Genomic DNA, 22,061 nt, shown 5'->3' with positions numbered 1-22,061 from the left:
CACCCAGTTACAGCTTCTGACCACTCCAGTTCTCAGTTCCATGGTCACCACATTATCAACTTGTGCTTGCCTCTGGCTCAGTTTCAGCATCTTTCAAAACTGCTGTCATGATCCCCACTGCAAAAAGCAACTCTCACTCCTCTATCCTCTCCACATACTGCCCTGTCTTCAACCTCCACTCCAACATACTGCCATCTTTCTCAGACCTTCCCGCATTTCTTCCATTCTTCCACTATCCACGTGCGTACCTACTTGATATCAATCACCCCAGGAAACCCTGGGCGAGGTGGGACCAGTACAGACTGGGTTGTCTGGACCTGGGCAGGAGTGGATCTAATGTCCATGGGGTAGTGTTTGCTAGTGCTGTTGGGGAGGGTTTACACTAATATGGCAGGGGGATGGGAACCGATTCAGGAAGTCAGAGGGAAGTAAGGTGGGGACAGAAACAAAAGACAGTAAAGGGAAAAGTGGAAGGTAGAGAAACCAAAGACAAAAATCAAAAAGGGCCACATTACATCATAATTCCAAAACGTCAAAAAAACTAAGCTGAAGGCTCTGTGTCTCAATGCAAGAAGTATTTGCAATAAGGTTGATGAATTAACTGAACTGACAATCATTAATTGATATGATGTAATTGGGATCATGGAGACCTGGCTCCAGGGTGACCAAGGATGGGAACTCAACATCCAGGGGTATCCAATATTCAGGAAAGTTAGAAGGAAAGGAAAGGGAGGTGGGGGAACTTTGCTGATTGAAGATTGAAAAGCAAGAGTAAGGAAGGACATTAGCCTGGATGATGTCGAATATATGAGTGTGGAGCTGCGGAACACCAAAGGGGATAAAACCTCAGTGGGATTTGTGTCCAGCGCACCAAACAGTAGTTGTGAGGTTGGAAATGGCATCAAACAGGAAATTAGAGGTGTGTGCAGTAAGGGTAACATCGCATTATGGGTAACTTCAATCAGCATATTGATTGGGCTAATCAAATTGGTAGCAATGCGATGGAGGAGGATTTCCTGGAATGTATAAGGGATGGTTTTCTCAGCCAATATGTCAAGGAACCAACTAGAGAGCAGGCCATCCGAGGCTGAATATTGTGCAATGAGAGAGGATTAATTAGCAACGTTGTGGTGCAAGATCCTTTAGGGAAGGGTGATCATAATATGGTAGAATTCTTCATTAAGATGGAAAATGACACAATTAAGTCACAGACTTGGGTTCTAAACTTAAAGAAAGCTAACTTTGATGATGCATTGGCTAGGATAAGCTGGCACTGGATACGTAAGGGTTGACAGTGGATAGGCAATGGCAGACATTTAAAGAGCACATGGATAAACTTCAACAATTGAACATCCTGCACTGGCGCAAGAGTAAGACGGGGAAGGTGGCTCAACCATGGCTAACAAGGGAAATCAGGGAGAGTGTTAAAGCCAAAGCGGAGGCATTTAAATTGGCCAGAAAAACAGCAAGCCTGAGGACTGGGAGAAATTTAAAATTCAGCAGAGGAGGACAGAGGGTTTAATTCGGAATGGGAAAAGAGTAAGCCTGCAGAAAACATAAAAACTGACCGCAAAAGCTTCTATAGATATGTGGCGAGATAAAGACAAATGCAGGTTAGAATCACGTGAATTAATGATGGGCAACAAAGAGATGGCAGACCAATTACTTTGGATCTGTCTTCACTAAGGAAGATACAAATAATCTTCTAAATACTAGGGAACAGAGGGTCTAGTATGAAGGAGGAACAAATTGAAATCCTTATTAAGAAGAAAATCCTTGTTAAGAAGGCGTACGGTGTGTTAACTTTTATTGGTAGAGGGATTGAGTTTCGGAGCCATGAGGTCATGTTGCAGCTGTACAAAACTCTGGTGCGGCCGCATTTGGAGTATTGCGTGCAATTCTGGTCGCCGCATTATAGGAAGGATGTGGAAGCATTGGAAAGGGTGCAGAGGAGATTTACCAGAATGCTGCCTGGTAAGGAGGGAAGATCTTATGAGGAAAGGCTGAGGGACTTGAGGCTGTTTTCATTAGAGAGAAGAAGGTTAAGAGGTGACTTAATTGAGGCATACAAGATGATCAGAGGATTGGATAGGGTGGACAGTGAGAGCCTTTTTCCTCAGATGGTGATGTCTAGCACGAGGGGACATAGCTTTAAATTGAGGGGAGATAGATATAGGACAGATGTCAGAGGTAGATTCTTTACTCAGAGAGTAGTAAGGGCGTGGAATGCCCTGCCTGCAACAGTAGTGGACTCGCCAACATTAAGGGCATTTAAATGGTCATTCGATAAACATATGGATGATAAGGGAATAGCGTAGATGGGCTTTAGAGTGGTTTCACAGGTCGGCACAACATCGAGGGCCGAAAGGCCTGTACTACGCTGTAATGTTCTATGTTAGTCAGGAAATTATATTGGGAAAATTGGTGGGATTAAAACCCGCTAAGTCCTCAGGGTCTGATGCTTTGCATCCCAGAGTACTAAAGGAAATGGCCCTAGAAATAGTGGACGCATTGGTGATCATTTTCCAGCATTCTCTGGGAGAGTTCCAATGAATGAAATGAAATGAAATGAATGAAAATGGCTTATTGTCACGAGTAGGCTTCAATGAAGTTACTGTGAAAAGCCCCTAGTCGCCACATTCCGGCGCCTGTTCAGGGAGGCTGGTATGGGAATTGAACCGTGCTGCTGGCCTGCCTTGGTCTGCTTTGAAAGCCAGCGATTTAGCCCAGTGAGCTAAACCAGCCCAATGGATTGGAAGGTAGCTAATGTAACCCCACTTTTTAAAAAAGGAGGGAGAGAGAAAACGCGGAATTATAGACCGGTTAGCCTGACATCGGTGGTGGGGAAAATAATGGAGTCAATTATTAAGGATGAAATAACTGGGCATTTGGAAAGTGGGGACAGGGTCGGTCCAAGTTAGCATGGATTCACTAAAGGGAAATCAGTCTTGACAAATCTTATGGAAGTTTTTGAGGATGTGACCAGTAGAGTGGACAAGGGTGAACCAGTGGATATCGTGTATCTGGACTTTCAAAAGGCTTTTGACAAGGTCCCACACAAGAGATTAGAGAGCAAAATTAAAGCTCATGGTATTGGGGGTAATGTATTGACATGGACTGGTTGGCAGACAGGAAGCAGAGAGTGGGAATAAATGGGTGCTTTTCAGAGTGGCAGGCAGTGGCAGGCAGTGACTAGTGGGGTACCGCAGGGTTCAGTGCTGGGACCCCAGCTGTTCATAATATGCATGAATGATTTGGACGAAGGAATTGCAATATCTCCAAATTTGCAGACGACACTAAGCTGGGTGGCAGTGTGTGCTGTGAGGAGGATGCAAAGAGGCTGCAGGGTGACTTGGACAGGCTGGCTGAGTGGGCAGATATTTGGCAAATGCAATATAACGTGAGTAAATGTGAGGTTGTCCACTTTGGTGGCAAAATGGGAAGGCAGATTATTATCTGAATGGTGGCAGTTTAGGGAAAGGGGAAGTGCAATGAGACCTGAGGGTCATGGTGGAACAGTCGCTGAAGGTTGGCATGCAGGTATAGCAGGCGGTGGGGAAAGCTAATGCCATGCTGGCCTTCATAGCGCGAGGATTTGAGTACAGGAGTAGGGATGTCTTGCTGCAATTACACAGGGCCTTGGTGAGGCCACACCTTGAGTATTGTGTGTAGTTTTGGTCTCCTAGTTTGAGGAAGGACAGAAGGGTATCCAGCAAAGGTTCACCAGACTAATTCCTGGGATGGCAGGACTGACATATGAAGAAAGACTGGATCGACCGGGCTTTTACTCACTGGAGTTTAGAAGAATGAGAGATGATCTCATAGAAACATATAAAATCCTGATGGGACTGGACAGGCTGGATGCGGGAAGAATGTTCCCGATGTTGGGGACGTCCAGAACTAGGGGTCACAGCCGAAGAATAAGGGATCAGCCATTCAGGACTGAGATGAGGAAGAACTTCTTCTCTCAGAGAGTTGAGAACTTGTGGAATTCTCTCCCACAGAAAGTTGTTGGGGCCAGGTCGTAGGATATATTCAAGAGTGAACTGGACGTGGCCCTTGTGGCTAAGGGGATTAAGGGGTATGGAGAGAAAGCAGGATTGGGATACTGAATTTGCATAATCAGCCGAGATCATATTAAATGGTGGTGCTGGCTCAAAGGGCCGAATGGCCTACTCCTGCTCCTATTTTCTATGTTTCTAAAACATTCTGACTCATCTTCTTGCACATAATGTGCAGAAGTGAAATGTAAGTTTTCATTTCTGAAACCAGGGGCGTCATTCTCCGACCCCCCGCCGGGTCGGAGAATGGCCGTTGGCCGCCGTGAATCCCGCCCCCGCCAAAGTCTCCGGTACTGGAGATTGGCCGCGCCGGTTGGCGGGACCCCCCGCTCAATTCTCCGGCCCATATGGGCCGAAGTCCCGCCCAGAAATTGCCTGTCACGCTGGCGTAAATCAAAGCTGGTATTTACCGGCGGGACCAGGCGGCGTGGGCGGGCTCCGGGGTCCTGGGGGGGGCGCGGGGCGATCTGACCCCGGGGGGTGCCCCTACGGTGGCCTGGCCCGCGATCGGGGCCCACCGATCCACGGGCGGACCTGTGCCGTGGGGGCACTCTTTCCCTTCCGCCTCCGCCACGGTCTCCACCATGGCGGAGGAGGAAGTGACTCTCCCCACTGCGCATGCGCGGGAAACTGTCGGCGGCCGCTGACGCCCCCGCGCATGCGCCGCATTTCCGCGCCAGCTGGCGGGGCAACAAACGCCATTTCCGCCAGCTGGCGGGGCAGAAATCCCTCCGGCGCCGGCCTAGCCCCTCAATGTTGGGGCTCGGCCCACAAAGATGCGGAGCTATCCGCACCTTTGGGCCGGCGCGATGCCCGTCTGATTGGCGCCGTTTTTGGCGCCAGTCGGTGGACATCGCGCCGTTGGGGGAGAATTTCGCCCCTGGTATCTGGGTAACTCTCTCCTCCGATTCCTTTACCAGCTACATTGCAAAGTCACATAATTGCAGTTTCTTTGTAATGACTGTTATCCTTGTTTCGAAGGAATCGGATAAGTTTGTTTTAAGAGGTTCCTGCCCTCAAGTTATGGAATGAGAGGCCTGACGTTGTCCTCCCAGCTAGGAGTCCTCTAATAGGAGGTACTATGGGTGGAAAACTATAGGTTCCATGACCATGGATTCCCATAAGGAGCTTCCTTCAAGTGTCAGTCCTAACTTGACCACTCCAAGATCTCACTGAAAGTGTAATAATGCTCTTTTAAGATCTGATTTCTGTGAGCTGTGAGCAGTCCCCATTGTGACAACTCAAGCTGTGTTGCTGGCTTTCAAGTACCTCAGATGCAGTTAATCCTATGGTCACAGCTGGTTCATGGTGCTTAACTAGATCCTGCTGGATTGGGTTGCATTAAACTATTGGAAATCTGTGAATTATCCACTAGTACTCGAATTGAAATTTTCCAGGTTTTAACTCCACAGGCAATTTTGTGAGCCATTTGTCCTTCTGTTACCAAGCACAGCATGTTATTACAACATCTAATCTACTGAGACTGAAGCCTCAATGGAGAGAAAAAAGCCAATCCAAGATAAAACAGTCCGAGGCAAACATTTCCATCTCGTGCTTGCCTCCCTGCTATAAAATAACAAAAAAACTAAGACATGAATTTTTAGGCTGGCAGGGTTTCCCTTTTCGCCATCCGAAGAGTTGTCAGGGAACACATCCCCATCGACTCTGAGTGCCCCACAGCCATTTAACTATCTAATGGCTGCAAGCAAGATTTCTCGCCAGCCTTAAAATTGAGCCTGGGCGTGAAACGGCCCTTAAGTGGCAAATAATTGCTCACTTGAAGGCCTCAACTGGGGTAAGGTGGGCATCCTTTCCAAGGCCTTGCCCACCCCAGCATAAAATCACTGTGAGGCCGGGGCAGACGGAACAGAGAGGAAATTCTGTTTCTTCAGTTTCACACTCTCGCCAGAAGACGAGCGTAGAATTCTGGCCTAAATGATATCTGGCAACGAGATCTAGCCAGATACTAGAAAGAAACAAAGAGATTGGGGCAGCACGATAGCCCAAGTGGATAGCACAGGGTCCCAGGTTTGATTCCCCGCTAGGCCACTGTCTGCGGTGTCTGCACGTTTTCCCCGTGGCTGCGTGGGTTTCCTCCGGGTGCTCTGGTTTCCTCCCACAGTCCAAAGAAGTGCAGGATAGGTGGATTGGCCATGCTAATTTGCCCTTAGTGATCCCAAAAAAGGTTAGGAGGGGTTATTGGGTTACGGGGATAGGGTGGAAGTGAGGGCTTAACTGGGTCGGTGCAGACTCGATAGGGCGAATGGCCTCTTCCTGCACTGTATGTTCTATTCCTGTCAGTGCACTTTAACAGCAAGGATCAATGGGCATACTACAGAGGAAAATCAGGCAGGAATGATTGGAGCTATAAAGGAAGATTGCCTGTTACAGCCATTCGAATAGCGTGAAAGCAATTCTTTTTGTACAATCTTTCTCCGTGTCCTGTCTTTCATGCTCATGTGCAATAAGAGGAATGTCTTCCCTGTAACGGCAGTTCGTGTTCCACATGCAACAGACAAACCATTTCAAAATCAACCACTGAACACCCACCTTATACTGTAAAATAAAACAAGAGAGGCTATGTGCAAAAGGGCACTATTTATATATGACTCAGTTGTATCGCAACATCCATGCATTCTAGTCGTCAGTTTGGAAGATCACAAAAACCCCGACTAGTGGCATAATACCCCCAGATTGAACACTTGTTTAGTGAGCCTATCTGCTAGACATCAAGAAACTGTGGCCTAAAAAGTAGCTCTTGCCTTTGACAGCAAAATGATTCATCCCAATAATGCGGTGAATTGCAATAACTCCATGAAAACGCAGGGATAAAGAAGTGGGATGTAGGCCAACGTGCTTGATGCTGGAGTAGTACCAGGCAAGAGAAGCTAATCACACAGTCAGAGAAAATTCAGATAGGATGTCAGTCACCATGCTCACTTGTCACATCTATGCAACCTCAGCCAGTAATATACATTCATCCATCATGAGCAGTGCTAATTTGCAACTTCCACTTTGTCAATCCACTCAATGCAAGTGTCGAGACTATCAATCGATGAAGTACTGCTTTAACAGAGTGCAACTTGACTGAACCTAAAAGGAATAATGGAGGGAAATCATGGAGCACATGAGCTAAATTTCCGATATGTGGGCCGGGATTCTCCCCTACCCGGCGGGGCGGGGGATCCCGGCGAGATGGAGTGGCGTGAACCACTCCGGCGTCGGGCTGCCCCAAAGGTGCGGATTTCTCCATCATCTTTTGGGGCCAAGCCTTCACCTTTAGGGGCTAGGCCCGCGCCGGAGTGGTTGCCGTCCCGCTGGTTGGCATGGAAGGCCTTTGGCACCACACCAGCTGGGGCCGAAGGGACTCTGCCGGCCGGCGGAAGTCCGCACATGCGCGGGAGCGTCAGCGGCTGCTGACGTCATCCTCACGCATGCGCAGGGGGGGGTCACCTCCGTGTCGGCCATCGCGGAGACCTACACGGCTGACGCATAGTAAAAGAGTGCCCCATGGCACAGGCCCGCCCGCGGATCGGTGGGCCCCGGTCACGGGCCAGGCCACCGTGGGGGCACCCCCCCGGGGCCAGATCGTCCTGCGGCCCCCCCAGGACCCCGGAGCCCGCTCACGCTGCCTGATCCCACCAGTAAGGGAGGTGGTTTAATTCACGCCGGCGGGACCGGCATTACAGCAGCGGGACTTCGGCCCATTGCGGGCCGGAGAATCGCCGGGGGCAGGGGCCGCCGACTGGTGCGATTTCCGCCCCCTGCGAATCTCCGGTGCCGGAGAATTCTGGGGCTGGATTCACACCGACTCCCGCCGATTCTCCGATCTGACGGGGGGGTCGGAGAATCCCGCCCCTGTTCTCATCAGGTGAAGCTTGGTACTCAGAATGTGAACGTTCAAAAATTGTGAAAATGTTAATGTTTACGCTTCTTAAAACAATTGTCAGTTTTTAGAACATCTAGTTGTATGGTACCTTTTGAAATAGCAATTGATAGACCACTGTTGAGAGAGAAAGAAGGACATATAAATACCCTTTATGTGAGTTTTAACGCTCTTCATATTTGTTCTTGTAGCTGGCCTCTGTCTCAATAATCCATGTGTGAATGGAGACATTTGTCTGGAGGCAACTTATGAAGCAGATGGTTCTCAAAGCTTTCACTGTCATTGCCCAATAACCCATGAAGGTCCTCACTGTGAGAAAGAATAGGCACAGGATGGTAAGAATTGCACAGAACGTAGAGCTACAGCGACTGGTTTAAGTATGGTTATAAAATTATAGAACAGTCACAGCCCTGAAGGAAGCAATTCAGCCATTTGTGTCTGTGCCAGCTCTTTGCAAGAGCAACACAGCTAGTTCCACTACCTTGCTCTTTCCCTGCAGTTTTTTTCTCTTCTGATAATTATCCAATTCCTTTTAGACAATCATGGGTGAAACTGCCTCCACCACACAGTGAAGCAGTTCATTCCAGCTCCTAACCACTTGTGATTATTGCGTAAACTACTACACCAGTAAAGTGAAACCAAAATTGCTTCTGCCTAAATTAATATCTCAGGCATAAGATATAGGAGCAGAATTAAGCCATCTGGCTCATCGAGTCTGCTCTGCCATTTGATCATGGCTGATCTCATCCTGGCCTTAACTCCACCGTCCTGCCCGTTCTCCATAGCCCTTCAACCCATTACCAATTAAAAATCTGTCTAGCTGCTGCTTAAATTTACTCACTGTCCCAGCATCCACCGCACTCTGGGGTAGTGAATTCCACAGGTTTACAACCCTTTGGGAGACGTAGTTTCTCCTCATCTCGGTTTGAAATGTGCGACCTTTTATCCTAAGACTATGACCTCTTGTTCTAAAATGCCCCACAAGAGGAAGCACCCACTTCACATCTATTTTATCCTTACCTTTTATCATCTTGTTTCCCTCAATATTATCTCTCTTCATTCTTCTAAACTCGAGAGAGGATAGGCCGAGAATCGAACCTGGGACCCTGCCGCTGTGAAGCAACAGTGCTATCCACTGTTGAACTCTGTTCAATCTCTCGACAAACCCCTCATCTCTGAAATCAACCCAGTGAACTGCCTCTGAACTGTCTCCAATGCCACTACATCTTTCCTCAAATAAGGGGACCAAAACTGCACGATACTCTAGGTCTCACCAATGCCTTGTATGGATGCAACAACCCTTCCTTACCTTACTGTATTCCTTTAACTATAAATCGATCATTCCATTTGCTTTCTTTATTACCTGCTGTACCTGCATACTAGTTTTCTGTGACTCATGAACAAGGATCCCCAGATCCCTCTGCAGCAGAGCACCCCAAAGTCTTTCCATAATAATAATAATCTTTATTATTGTCACAAGTAGGCTTATATTATCACTGCAATGAAGTTACTGTGAAAATCCCCTAGTCGCACACACTCCGGCGCATGTTCGGCTACACTGAGGGAGAATTCAGAATGTCCAGTTCACCTAACAGCACGTCTTTCGTGACTTGTGGGAGGAAACCGGAGCACCCGGAGGAAACCCACGCAGACACGGGGAGAACATGCAGACTCCGCACAGACAGTGACCCAAGCCGGGAATCGAACCTGGGGCCCGTTGCCGCTGTGCTACCGTGCCGTCCCCATTTAGATAATAAGCTGCCTTCCCATTTTCCGACCAAAATGGATGACCTCACACTTATCCACGTTCAACACCATCTGCTATATTTTGGCCCACTCTCCTAACCCATCTATATCTATTTATAAGGTTCTCTTTGCATGAATATGGAAATACATCAGTGCCCATAAGCTTTTTACATTTCAAAGTAACTAGTGTCAGCTTGGCTCAGTTGGTGGTAATTGTTCCTCAATCAGATGAGTTCCACACTCGGGCTTGAGCCAACTGGTCATGAGTCAGATGAAAGACGCTCCAAGTGTGCTCTGCTGGCATGACTTCAACCTACCGGTATTTGCTTGATCCCTGGCAGGGAAAGAAATGGCATGGTAGCACAGTGGTTAGCACTGTTGCTTTACAGCACCAGGGACCCGGGTTCCATTCCCGGCTTGGGTCACTGTCTGCGGAGTCTGCATGTTCTTAACGTGTCGGCCCAGGTGCTCCGGTTTCCTCCCACAAGTCCCGAAAGACATGCTTGTTATTGGACATGCTGAATTCTCCCTCTGTGTACCAGAACAGACGCCGGAGTGTGGCAACTAGGGGATTTTCACGGTAACTTCACTGCAGTGTTAATGTAAATCTACTTGGGACACTAATAAAGGTTATTATTATTATAAATGGAAGGGATGTGGCTATCACCTGCTTGCCTTCTGGTGGTGTTCAAAAACAACAGCCACAAGGTCTCAGCATATTATGCTCACCCTGCTAATCTGTGAAAGAAAGAAAACTTCCTTGGACTCGAAGATAAACGCAAATTACTGCAAATGCTGGAATCTAAAACAAAAACAGAAAATACTGGACAATGTCAACGAGTCATCCAGACTCGAAACGTTACCTCCCTTCTCTATCCACAGGCGCGTCGGACCTGCTGAGATTGTCCAGTATTTTCTGTTTTTGTTCTGTGAACCCAAACTTCTCGGATGGGATTCTCCGACCCCCCGTCGGGTCGGAGAATCGCCGGGGGTCAGCGTGAATCCCGTCCCCGCCGTCCTCCAAATTCTCTCGCCCCCACAAAATCGGCCCGGCGTGAGTCGCCACCCACCTCGGAGAATGGCGGGGCCGGCGCGACTGAATGGGCCCCGGGGCTCCTCAAATTCTCAGGCCTGCTATGGGCCCGTTCTTTACCAGTCCCGCCGGCGTAAATTGGAGTAGTTCCCTTACCGGCGGGACCTGGTGGCGCGGGCGGCATCCTGGGTTCTTGGGGGGGCGCGGGGGGGGATCTGGCCCCGGATGGTGCCCCCACAGTGGCCTGGCCTGCGAACGGGGCCCACTGATCCGTGGGCGGGCCTGTGCCGTGGGGGCACTCTATCCTTCCGCACCGGAGGCCGTGGTCCTCCGCCATTCCCGGTGCGGAAGCAAAGCCCTCTGCGCATGCGCGGGGATGACGCCAGCATACGCTGGCGCTCCCGCGCATGTGCCGATTTGTGCCGGCTGGCGGAGGCCCTTCGGCGCCGATTGGCGAGGCGCCAAGCCCCTTTCCCGCCGGCCGGCGAGGAGCAAACCACTCCGGGCAGGCCTAGCCCCTGAAGGTGCGATCGGGGCCCACCGATCCGCGGGCGGGCCTGTGCTGTGGGGGCACTCTTTTCCCTCCGCGTCGGCCACAGCCTCTGCCATGGCCGATGGGGAGGTGACCCCCCTGCGCATGCGCGGGGATGATGTCAGCAGCCGCTGATGCTCCCGCGCATGCGCGGACTACCGCCGGCCAGCGGATCCCCTTCGGCCCCGGCTGGCGTGGCGCCAAAGGCCTTCCACGCCAGCCGGTGGGACGGCAACCGCTCCGGCGCGGGCCTAGCCCCTAAAGGTGAGGGCTTGGCCCCTAAAGGTGTGGAGAAATCTGCACCTTTGGGGCTGCCCGACGCCGGAGTGGTTCACGCCACTCCATCCCGCCGGGACCCCCCCGCCTCGCCGGGTAGGGGAGAATCCCGCCCCTCATATCCTTTAGTCTGACTGCACTTGTCACACTGCATAAAGTGGCAAGTAGAGTCTGAATAGACAGGGAGCACCATGATTCCTGCTTCATGAGTACTGTATTACTATGCTTGTATCTGCACTACCTGGGAAACCCTTGAGAGTACTCGTGGGGACAAAGCAAGGGATGTGGATACCTGACATCATCTATGGATTTCCATCTCTTTTTCCGCGTGAGAAATAAGGGGCGTCATTCTCTGACCCCCCGCCGGGTCGGAGAATGGCTGTTGGCCGCCGTGAATCCCGCCCCCGCCGAAGACTCCGGTACCGGAAATTGGGCGGGGGCGGGAATCGGGCCGCACCGGTTGGCGGGACCCCCCGTTCAATTCTCCGGCCCAAATGGGCCGAAGTCCCGCCCAGAAATTGCCTGTCCCGCCAGCGTAAATTAAACCTGGTATTTACCGGCGGGACCAGGCGGCGTGGGCGGGCTCCGGGGTCCTGGGGGGGGCGCGGGGCGATCTGACCCCGGGGGGTGCCCCCACGGTGGCCTGGCCCGCGATCGGGGCCCACCGATCTGCGGGCGGGCCTTTGCCGTGGGGCACTCTTTCCCTTCCGCCTCCGCAACGGCCTCCACCATGGCGGAGGCGGAAGTGACTCTCCCCACTGCGCATGCGCGGGAAACTGTCAGCGGCCGCTGACGCTTCCGCGCCAGCTGGCGGGACAACAAACGCCATTTCCGCCAGCTGGCGGGGCGGAAATCCCTCCGGCGTCGGCCTAGCCCCTCAATGTTGGGGCTCAGCCCCCAAAGATGCGGAGCATTCCGCACCTTTGGGGCGGCGCGATGCCCGTCTGATTGGCGCCGATTTGGGCGCCAGTCGGCGGACATCGCGCCGTTGGGGGAGAATTTCGCCCAAGATATGCAGGGTAGTTGGATTGGCCACTCTTAATTGCCCCTTAATTGGAATTTATTTTTAAAAGATCATGAGAGGTCCAGACAGAGTAGACAGGGAGAAACTGTTCCCGTTGGCAAAATGATTGACAGAGGACACTGAATGCCAAAGGAACCTATGATGACATGTGGATTTTTTGTTTCAACACAGCAAGTGGTTAGGATCTGGAATGCACTGTCTTGGAATATGGTGGAGGTAGATTCAGTCATGACTTGCACAAGGTAATTGTATACACAGCTGGAGATTTAGGGCATGATTTAACGGTAGAAGTAACGGGGGGGGGGGGGGGCGGGGGGCGGCACGATGGCACAGTGATTAGCACTGCTGCTTCACAGTTCCAGAGTCCCAGGTTTGCACTTTCTCCCCGTGTCTGCGTGGGTTTCCTCCGGGTGCTCTGGTTTCCTCCCACAGTCCAAAGATGGCCATGTTAAATTGCCCCTTAGTGTCCAAAAGGTTAGGTGGGGTTACGTGGATAGGGTGAAGGCCTGAGGGTGCTCTTTCCAGGGGCCGGTGCGCACTCGATGGACCGAATGGCTTCCTTCAGCACTGTAAATTCTATGAATCTATGATAAATGCCATATTGGGTGCGACTTCCAGACGGCCGAGCCGGCGAGAGCATGACCCGTATTTAACGACACTTAGTGCCAGAAATGTTCCCTCACGAGCTTCATGATGGAAATGGCTGTCCCACCAGCTTATTCGCCTGGACCTCATCTGGCAGCTCCCCTCTAACAAGGGGGAGCTACTCAAATGCTACGTCTGAACACATTCCAGTCAGCACACAACCATTCCACCATGCAGACCTGCTCCATACTTCGGGGATGCCGACCTGGCCAGGCCACGTCTGGGTGGACTCCGGAACCCGCGAACAGGAGTGGGCTGGTTTGATCACGAACTGATCGGCGCCCGGCGCGGATCCCGATTTTAGCCTCTCCCGCTATTTACCCGCAAAGATACGCGCTGGGCGCAATGCGGCCATTATATTGCGCCCTTAATGTTTGTAGGGTTATGGGGGAATGTGGGGAATGGACTGTTGCATATTGCTGACATGGACCTCATGACTGAATAGCCACATTCTTTGCTGTAACCATTCTGTGATTCTACTTTCATTTACAAGTTGTCAGAACTCTCAAAGTATTAGACACAATATTGATGTTGTAATGTTTTTAATGTGAACTGATTATTTTAGTGGATTGTTTCTTTTCACTTATACAGATAATGCAATGAGAATTTTCATTATTACCATCAGACTTTCAATAGGGATAATCATTGTTATTGTAACAGCAGTTGCACTATTGGGCATGCTGTTTCAGATGTATGCCTGGAACACAATCGCAAAAACTATCATTACTATTTTCATTATATGCTTCTATCCTGACTCCTGCAGGCTTATGGTTGCTCTCTAATATCTTGCCCAAATAGCTGTTCCTTATAAGAAACCCTAGATTGTAGGTTAACAATCTCTCTTACTGTAGGTACCACAGCTGAGCTGGTCTGTCCCTAACTGACATTTACATGGAGCACTTTGACAGGTCAGTAGATAGATAATAACCAGGAGCAGGAACGTTTGCTTATGTTCTACTCCTTAACGCAAGGACCACTTCTACTATGACTAGATTCCCGTTTAGTCATAGGGCAATGATTCAATTAACCCAAGGATGCTGAGGCTGATTGTAGAAAATTTACTGCTGGTCCATTGAGATCTACATAAACAGTACATCTTTCTGACATGTATAGCTCAGCATTCATTGACTTAACCAGCTGAGTAAGAAGTCTTACAACACCAGGGTAAAGTCCAACAGGTTTGTTTCAAATCACTAGCTTTCGGAGCACTGCTCCTTCCTCAGGTGAATGAAGAGGTATGTTCCAGAAACATAGAAAGAGACAAAGTCAAAGATGCAAGACAATGCTTTGAATGCGAGCATTTTCAGGTAATTAAGTCTTTACAGATCCAGAGATAGGGGTAACCCCAAGTTAAAGAGGTGTGAATTGTCTCAGGCCAGGACAGTTGGTAGGATTTTGCAAGCCCAGGCCAGATGGTGGGGTTGAATGTAATGCGACATGAATCCAAGGTCCGGGTTGAGGCCGTACTCGTGTGTGCTTAACCAGCTGAGCCATAGGAGGGGTCTTAACCTCTCCAAGGCCACATATTGTTGAGTAAATTTCACTTGCCATTATTATCATATTCGGCTATGTTGTAATTGCAACAACTCACCTTCCCTTCCTGCTGTGTATGCAGAAAGCTTAAAGTTAGTTCATCTATGGATTTTGCTTTCCAACCGATGGAGTGAGCTGGTATTAAAATAACTCGACAACAGTTGGGAAGAAGGGCGGGTGGCGGGGTGATGGTTATTGCTTCTGTTAATTTGACCATAATCGCAGGTATGATTTTGTTCTTAACTTTTATTACAAAATGTGAATATTTCTCTGTGTACAAGGAACAAATAAACCCATTTCTAAAGAAGGGTTTTGCGATTTAATTAACTACCTTGCATTGAGGAAATCTTCCCACACCAGAACTGTGATCTCAGAAGTTAATTATCTGCTCCCTGCAGAGGGAAATTAAATTATTTATGTAAATTGCAAAGAGCTTTCAACAAGAAACATCCCCACATAGAGCAGTAGCTGCTGAGTCTGACGATCCTGACCTATATAAGAAATTCAGGTACGACGTACGGAAAGCCATCCGGACGCTAAAAGACAATACTGGATCAAACTAGAGTCCTAGGCCAACGAAACAAACCCGCAATGTCTATGGCAGGGCTTACACGAGGTCACAGGCTACACAGCAAGGCCAGACGGAATCTCTGGGGCTGGAGCATCCCTCCCCGAAGAACTGAACAAGTCAGCCAATACATCAGTGCCACCCGCCCCAACAGCCCTGGACACACCCATACCCACTATTACAGCCTCAGGGGTAAAAGCTGTCTTCTTGAAAGTGAATCCACGGAAAGCGAAGGACCCCGGCGGAGTCCCTGGGCGAGCACTCAGAGCCTGCACTGACCAGCTAGCGAGTGTATGTGCAGATATCTTCAACACCTCACTTCTCTGCTCCGAGGTCGCCACCTGCTTCAAGAAGACCACCATAATACCAGTACCAAAGATAAACAAGGTAGCCTGCCTCAACGACTACCGATCGGTGGCCCTGACGTCTGTTATCATGAAATGCTTTGAGCGGCGAGTCATGAGACGAATCAACGCCAGCCTCCCAGACGTTCTTGATCCACTGCAGTTTGCCTATCACCGCAACCGGTCCACAGCAGATGCTATCTCCCTGGCTCTACAATCAACGCTTGAACACCTTGACAACAAGGACACCTCAGCTCCGCCTTCAACACCATTATCCCGACAAGACTAATAACCAAACTGCAAACTTGGACTTGACCCCTCCCTGTGTAGCTGGATCCTTGACTTCCTCACCAACAGACCGCAATCTGCCAGGATAGGCAACAGCACCTCCTCCACAATAGTCCTCAACACCGGGGCCCTGCGAGGATGTGTGCTCAGTCCTCTACTGTACTCCCTATACACACATGACTGTGTGGCAAGATTTAGCTCCAATTTGATCTATAAGTTTCCGGATGATACGACTGTGGTGGGCCGTATCTCAAACAACAACAAATCAGACTACAGAAGGGAAATAGATCACTTGGTTGCATGGTGTACCGAAAACAACCTGTCTCTAAATGTTGGGAAGACCAAGGAACTGAGGTCATCGACTTCAGGAAGCATAGCACAACAACACCCCCCCCCCCCCCCCCCGCCCCGTCTACATCAATGGCTCTGAAGTGGAGATGGTCTATTAATTCCTGGGGGTCACCATCACCAACAGTCTGTCCTGGTCCACTCACATTGATGCAACAGTCAAGAAAGCCCAACAAGTCCTCTACTTCCTACGGAAGCGAGAAAAAAATTGGCATGTCTGCAACGACACTCACAAGCTTCTACAGATGTGCGATAGAGAGCATCCTATCCGGCTGTATCACAGCTTGGTATGGCAACTGTTAGGTCCAAGAGCGCAAGAGACTGCAGTGTGGTGAACTCAGCCCAACGCAACACACAAGCTTGCCACCCTCACATTGATTCTGTATACACCTCTCGCTGCCTCAGGAAGGCAGACAGCATTATCAGAAACCCCTCCCACCCAGGCATTGCCTTCTTCCAGACCCTTCCATTAGGCAGAAGATACAGAAGTCTGAAGACCCGCACATCCAGCTATAGGGAACAGCTTCAAGACTCCTCCACGACTCTCCCTCGGACTGATCTGTTCCCTGTAAGAACACTATTCACGACGCCCTATGCTGCTCTTGCTCATGTACTGCTAGTTTGGCAGTTTGTTGATATACCATTTGTCAATGTGCACTGGCAATTATTCTTTTGCATACTATGTACGTACTGTCTACGTTCCCTCGGCTGCAGAAAAATACTTTTCACTGTACTTCGGTACATGTGACAATAAATGTCAATCAATCAATCAGTCAACAATCAAAACCTTCAGCTTTTAATTAATATTATTCACGGGGTTCAGTGTAAATTTTGCACTGAAACCAGTGGTGGCATTTACAGGTAGTTTATATCAGTGTGCAATAGCATTCAAGGCTATTTTGTACCACCTGAAAGATCAACACAAAATATCCTCTTTCAGATGCCAAATGACTTGTTTTGCAGCATCAGGATTTTCTTTGCTTCAGCTTTTTAACTTTTTTTTTTTTAATTTACTTTGTTCTGATTGATATTTCTAATTTTAAAGTACTGTCCATCACAGAGCTAAAACCAAGTGACAGATTTTACCAGCTCTGTGATAAGCTATGAATTATTAGCTTTTGCAGTTCATTTGCTTAACTCTAATCTCCGTGCTCAGGCAGATTTTCAGTGTAGGGAACAAAACGAATTTTCAACACAGAGATTTTCCCAAAACTCTCACTCGAGCTAAACGAGGCTGGTGAACAGCGGGAGAGGCCGAAAACGTGAACCACGGCAGGCACCAAACAGTTTGCGATGCAACAGGCCCACTCCCGTATGCGTGTATCTAAGCTGGTGGAAAGTAGAAAGCTGTGCTGCATCGATCGTGGCTTCCTCAGAGCTCTCCGAGGTGGTCTTATGGGAGGCAGGGGAGATGGGCCATCCTGGATGGACCGGTGCCTTCAGCTGGAGGACCTGTGGAAGAATGGACATGTGCTTAGTGGGAGGGATGGGTCAGTCAGTGTGGCATTAACAAGTCACTTGTGACAGGTCCTCCGGGTGGGGCCCGGTGGATCCTCACGTCTGCGGCATGCGCCAACTTTCGCATTGGTAACCGCTCTGTTCTTGGCCACTTCTGTCACCTCCAGAGCCCATTCCCTTCAGGTCATGAGGATTCTGATGTCCAGCACACGCCTCCGCCAGTCCTGGCCCTCTCCCAGCGATTGAGGGAGAGCTCCTCCTGTGTTAGCCGCACGTGTAGTTCAGAGGTGGGGGGGGGGGTGCGGCGGTGGTGAAGTAAGGGTTGGGGGGGGTGCTGAAGGGTAAAGGGAGGGTTGGCGGCCGCAAGGAGGGTTATGGGTGGGGAGGGGGATTTGGTTTCAACTCACCATGCTGCCCGGTGTAGGTTGTTGACCTTTTTTTGGGCACTGGAGACCAGTCCTCTGGTCACACCTCCTGAGCTCATGGCCACTGCCACTTCATCCCAGGGGGCACTGTGACTCCGAGACCCTTGGGGCAACAGGGCATCTCTCCTGGCCTCCACTGCATCCAGGAGCCTCCCCAGGTTCGGGTCTCCAAAGCCTGGGGCCAGGCATCTCGACTTCATGGCTGCGAGGTGAGTGGGGTTGCAGGATCAACTGCTGTTTAATTGCTGCTCAACCTTGTTAATGGGGGGGCTGGCAAGCGTGGTCCTGGCGAATCGGCTAGCGAGCCTTCATTTTTGGCGAGAAGCCCGTGGGGCATCTTTAAGTAGACCAATTATCGTTGAATAGCGTTCCCGGCCTTGCGGGGCCGAGCGCCGGGAAGCCTGCGGCAGTTCCCGCTCGCTACCACACTTAGAAATTTTTCTGGAGAATCGTGCCCACTGTACAACAAAATCATTCATCTATGTATAAAGAATGGGCTTCCAATCTTGTTTCATACTACCCAGAGACAATCACCCCATGGGGTAAGGTATGTTTTCCTGGTACTATTACCAACTTACCATTAGGAGTACAGTTTCACAATCATAGACTGGTGAATAGAAATTAGGAATTTAGGAGAAGGATTGTTTTTTTACCCGAACGAGTTCCAGAACGAGTGAAGGAAGAACACTGAAGCAGAGGGAATTCATCAGATTTCTGGAGAGATCAGGGGTTGAAGGTTATGATGCACAGGGAGATATGATGATTGATCATTGAATCATAGAATGATTACAGCATAGAAAGAGGGCATTTGGACCATTATACATAGAAGATAGGAGCAGGAGGAGGCCTTTTGGCCCTTCGAGCCTGCTCTGCCATTTAGCATGATCATGGCTGATCATCCAACTCAATAGCTTAATCCTGCTTTCTCCCCATAGCCTTTGATCCCATTCTCCCCAAGTGCTATATCCAGCCGCCTCTTGAATATATTCAATATTTTAGCATCAACTACTTCCTGTGGCAATGAATTCCACAGGCTCACCGCTCTTTGGATGAAGAAATGTCTCCTTATCTCTGTCCGAAATGGTTTACCCTGAATCCTCAGACTGACTCCTGGGGCGAAATTCTCCGGAAACGGCGCGATGTCCGCCGACTGGCGCCCAAAACGGTGCAAATCAGACGGGCATCGCGCCGCCCCAAAGGTGCGGAATGCTCCGCATCTTTGGGGGCCGAGCCCCAACATTGAGGGGCTAGGCCGGCGCCGGAGGAATTTCCGCCCCGCCAGCTGGCGGAAAAAGCCTTTGGTGCCCCGCCAGCTGGTGCGGAAATGACATCTCCTGGGGCGGCGCATGCGCGGGAGCGTCAGCGGCCGCTGACAGCATTCCCGTGCATGCGCAGTGGAGGGAGTCTCTTCCGCCTCCGCCATGGTGGAGACCGTGGCGGAGGCGGAAGGGAAAGAGTGCCCCCACGGCACAGGCCCGCCCGCGGATCGGTGGGCCCCGATCGCGGGCCAGGCCACCGTGGGGGCACCCCCGGGTGCCAGATCGCCCCGCGCCCCCCCCCCCCCCAGGACCCCGGAGCCCGCCCGCACCGCCTTGTCCCGCCGGTAAGGTAGGTGATTTAATTTACGCCGGCGGGACAGGCATTTTAGCGGTGGGACTTCGGCCCATCTGGGCCAGAGAATCGAGCGGGGGGGCCCGCCAACCGGGGCGGCGCGATTCCCGCCCCCGCCGAATCTCCGGTGCCGGAGACTTCGGCAACCAGCGGGGGTGGGATTCACGCCAGCCCCCGGCGATTCTCCGACCCGGCGGGGGGTCGGAGAACTTCGCCCCTGGTTCTGGACATACCCACCCACCATCGGGAACATCTTCCCTGCATCTACCCTGCCTAGTCCTGTTAGAATTTTATAAGTCTCGATGAGATCCCCCCTCATTCTTCTGAACTCCAGCGAGAACAATCCGAGCCTAATCAATCTCTCCTCATATGACAGTCCCGCCATCCTTGGAATCAGTCTGGTAAACCTTCGCTACACTCCCTCGAGAGCAAGAACATCCTTCCTCAGAGAAAGAGACCAAAACTGCACACTATACTCCAGGTGTGGCCTCACCAAGGCCCTGTATAATTGCAGCAACACATTCCTGCTTCTATACTCGAAACCACTCGCAATGAAAGCCAACATACCATTAGCCTTCTTTACTGCCTGCTGCACCTGCGCTGGCTCTTTATGTCAAAGATCTTTTATACTGCAGAGCAGAGCAGGATTGAATTTCTGCAGGTCATCATCCATATATCCATAACTTTGTGTTTGTGCTATTTTTGGGGGTTTCTACGGCTCTCCTGTTGTCATATTGGTAGGACAGCCTTGACATGAATTCAATAGGCCGGAGGATACAGCTTTCCCTGATCATCACTGCGATCATGCTGGGTCTGCCTGGTCACCACTAATGGAAACAGCTGGTCTTATGTTTCACTGGCTATCAGATTGCCAGGTCTAGGAGCTGGTGTGAGGAGATCAATATCACAGCAGCTATGGGCTTGGAATGCCGAATGGCCTTTTCCTGCTCTTTGTAATAATCTACACAGGGCTGGCTTGATTGGTACCGCGAGTGGCCCGAGGATCATGAGCTCCCCCACTAACTGCGGGGCTATCACCATGTGTATATAAGGTCAGCCAGATAGGAAGAAACCAACCAACGGAGAGAGAGAGAGGACCCGGCAAAGTCTGACCGGGCCCCTTTGAACATAGTCTGTGTTATAAATAAATGTCTTTGGTATGTTACTCATCTTTGATTCCTTTTCACCTTTATTAAACTCATGTGACAAGTCTGTGAAATAATTTCTTGTATTCCTCAGGAAATGGAGTTCTGGAAGCTGCAAGTACAGAAGAGTTGACAAGATCCCTTTAGCAAGATCCCCCAGCTTTCATGATTGCAAATGATGAACTTACATCTTTCTGTCTTCATTGGTGACCAGATCTACTCAGTCTACATTTGTTGCATCCTGTCTAGTTACATATTAATACACTAATTCTTTGTGACATTCTGAAGTTCCAAATTCATCGGGGATTATGACTAAAGGCTTTTTCATACCTTTTTACAATTTCTGAACAATTTCCACCTAATTTAAAAAACAAATTAAAATATCTTTGAAAAATATTCCGTTTTGTAAGGTGCATTTCTATCCTTCCTGCATCCTCTCACACACCAATTCTAGTAAGAAGTCTTACCACACCAGGTTAAAGTCCAACAGGTTTGTTTCGAATCACTTGCTTTCAGAGCACTGCTCCTTCATCAGGTGAATGAAGAGGTATGTTCCAGAAACATATGTTTCTGGAATCCACCTCTTCATTCACCTGAGGAAGGAGCAGTGCTCTGAAAGCAAGTGATTCGAAACAAACCTGTTGGACTTTAACCTGGTGTTGTAAGACTTCTTACTGTGCTCACCCCAGTCCAACGCCGGCATCTCCACATCATGGACACCAATTCTAATTCACTCTTTTTTCAGGATTTTAAAAATAAACAAGTAATTCTGTCTGAAAAAAGTAGCTGCATATCTGAGAGGATGTCACGAAAGGAAAAGCTTCCACTCCATACAACACACATTATCATGGAACATACTAAATAAAGTACTTAACAGCTTTACTTTTGACATGTAAGCACTGTTGTAACATTGACAAACATGGCAATCAACTTGCTTAACAAACAACAGTGACAGTGACCAGATCTCCTGTTTGATTGATGTTGGGTTAAAAAATAAGTATTGACCAGGACACTGGGAAACCCCTCCTATGCTTTTTTTTAAAATAGTAACATTGGGGCAGGGTTTTCAGCACAATCTGCTGTGTGTATTGTGGAGGCAGCCCACCATTGGCTAGAAGCAGGAAATTCCGATCCTGCC

General features: G+C 49.8%; 1 protein-coding gene across 8 annotated transcripts in view; it reads left to right on the top strand.

Annotated features, from left to right (window-relative positions):
• The window catches only part of LOC140389529 (IgGFc-binding protein-like), a 266,128-nt gene extending 244,809 nt beyond the window's left edge, over nucleotides 1-21,319 (top strand). For 7 of the 8 annotated variants that reach the window (XM_072473722.1, XM_072473723.1, XM_072473715.1 and 4 more), the window contains 2 exons: nucleotides 8,139-8,282; nucleotides 21,018-21,319. In XM_072473722.1, coding sequence (XP_072329823.1) covers nucleotides 8,139-8,272 — 134 coding nt within the window. In that variant the 3' untranslated portion in view covers nucleotides 8,273-8,282; nucleotides 21,018-21,319. The remainder of the gene's footprint in view (nucleotides 1-8,138; nucleotides 8,283-21,017) is intronic. The other variant, XM_072473716.1, reaches the window with a different exon arrangement.
• The last annotated feature ends 742 nt before the right edge of the window (nucleotides 21,320-22,061 follow it).

This window comes from Scyliorhinus torazame, chromosome 14, assembly GCF_047496885.1.
Source record: "Scyliorhinus torazame isolate Kashiwa2021f chromosome 14, sScyTor2.1, whole genome shotgun sequence".
Classification (NCBI taxonomy): Eukaryota; Metazoa; Chordata; class Chondrichthyes; order Carcharhiniformes; family Scyliorhinidae; genus Scyliorhinus; species Scyliorhinus torazame.
The sequence above is the reverse complement of the archived record's forward strand: the minus strand, read 5'-3'. Positions and strand labels throughout refer to the sequence as shown.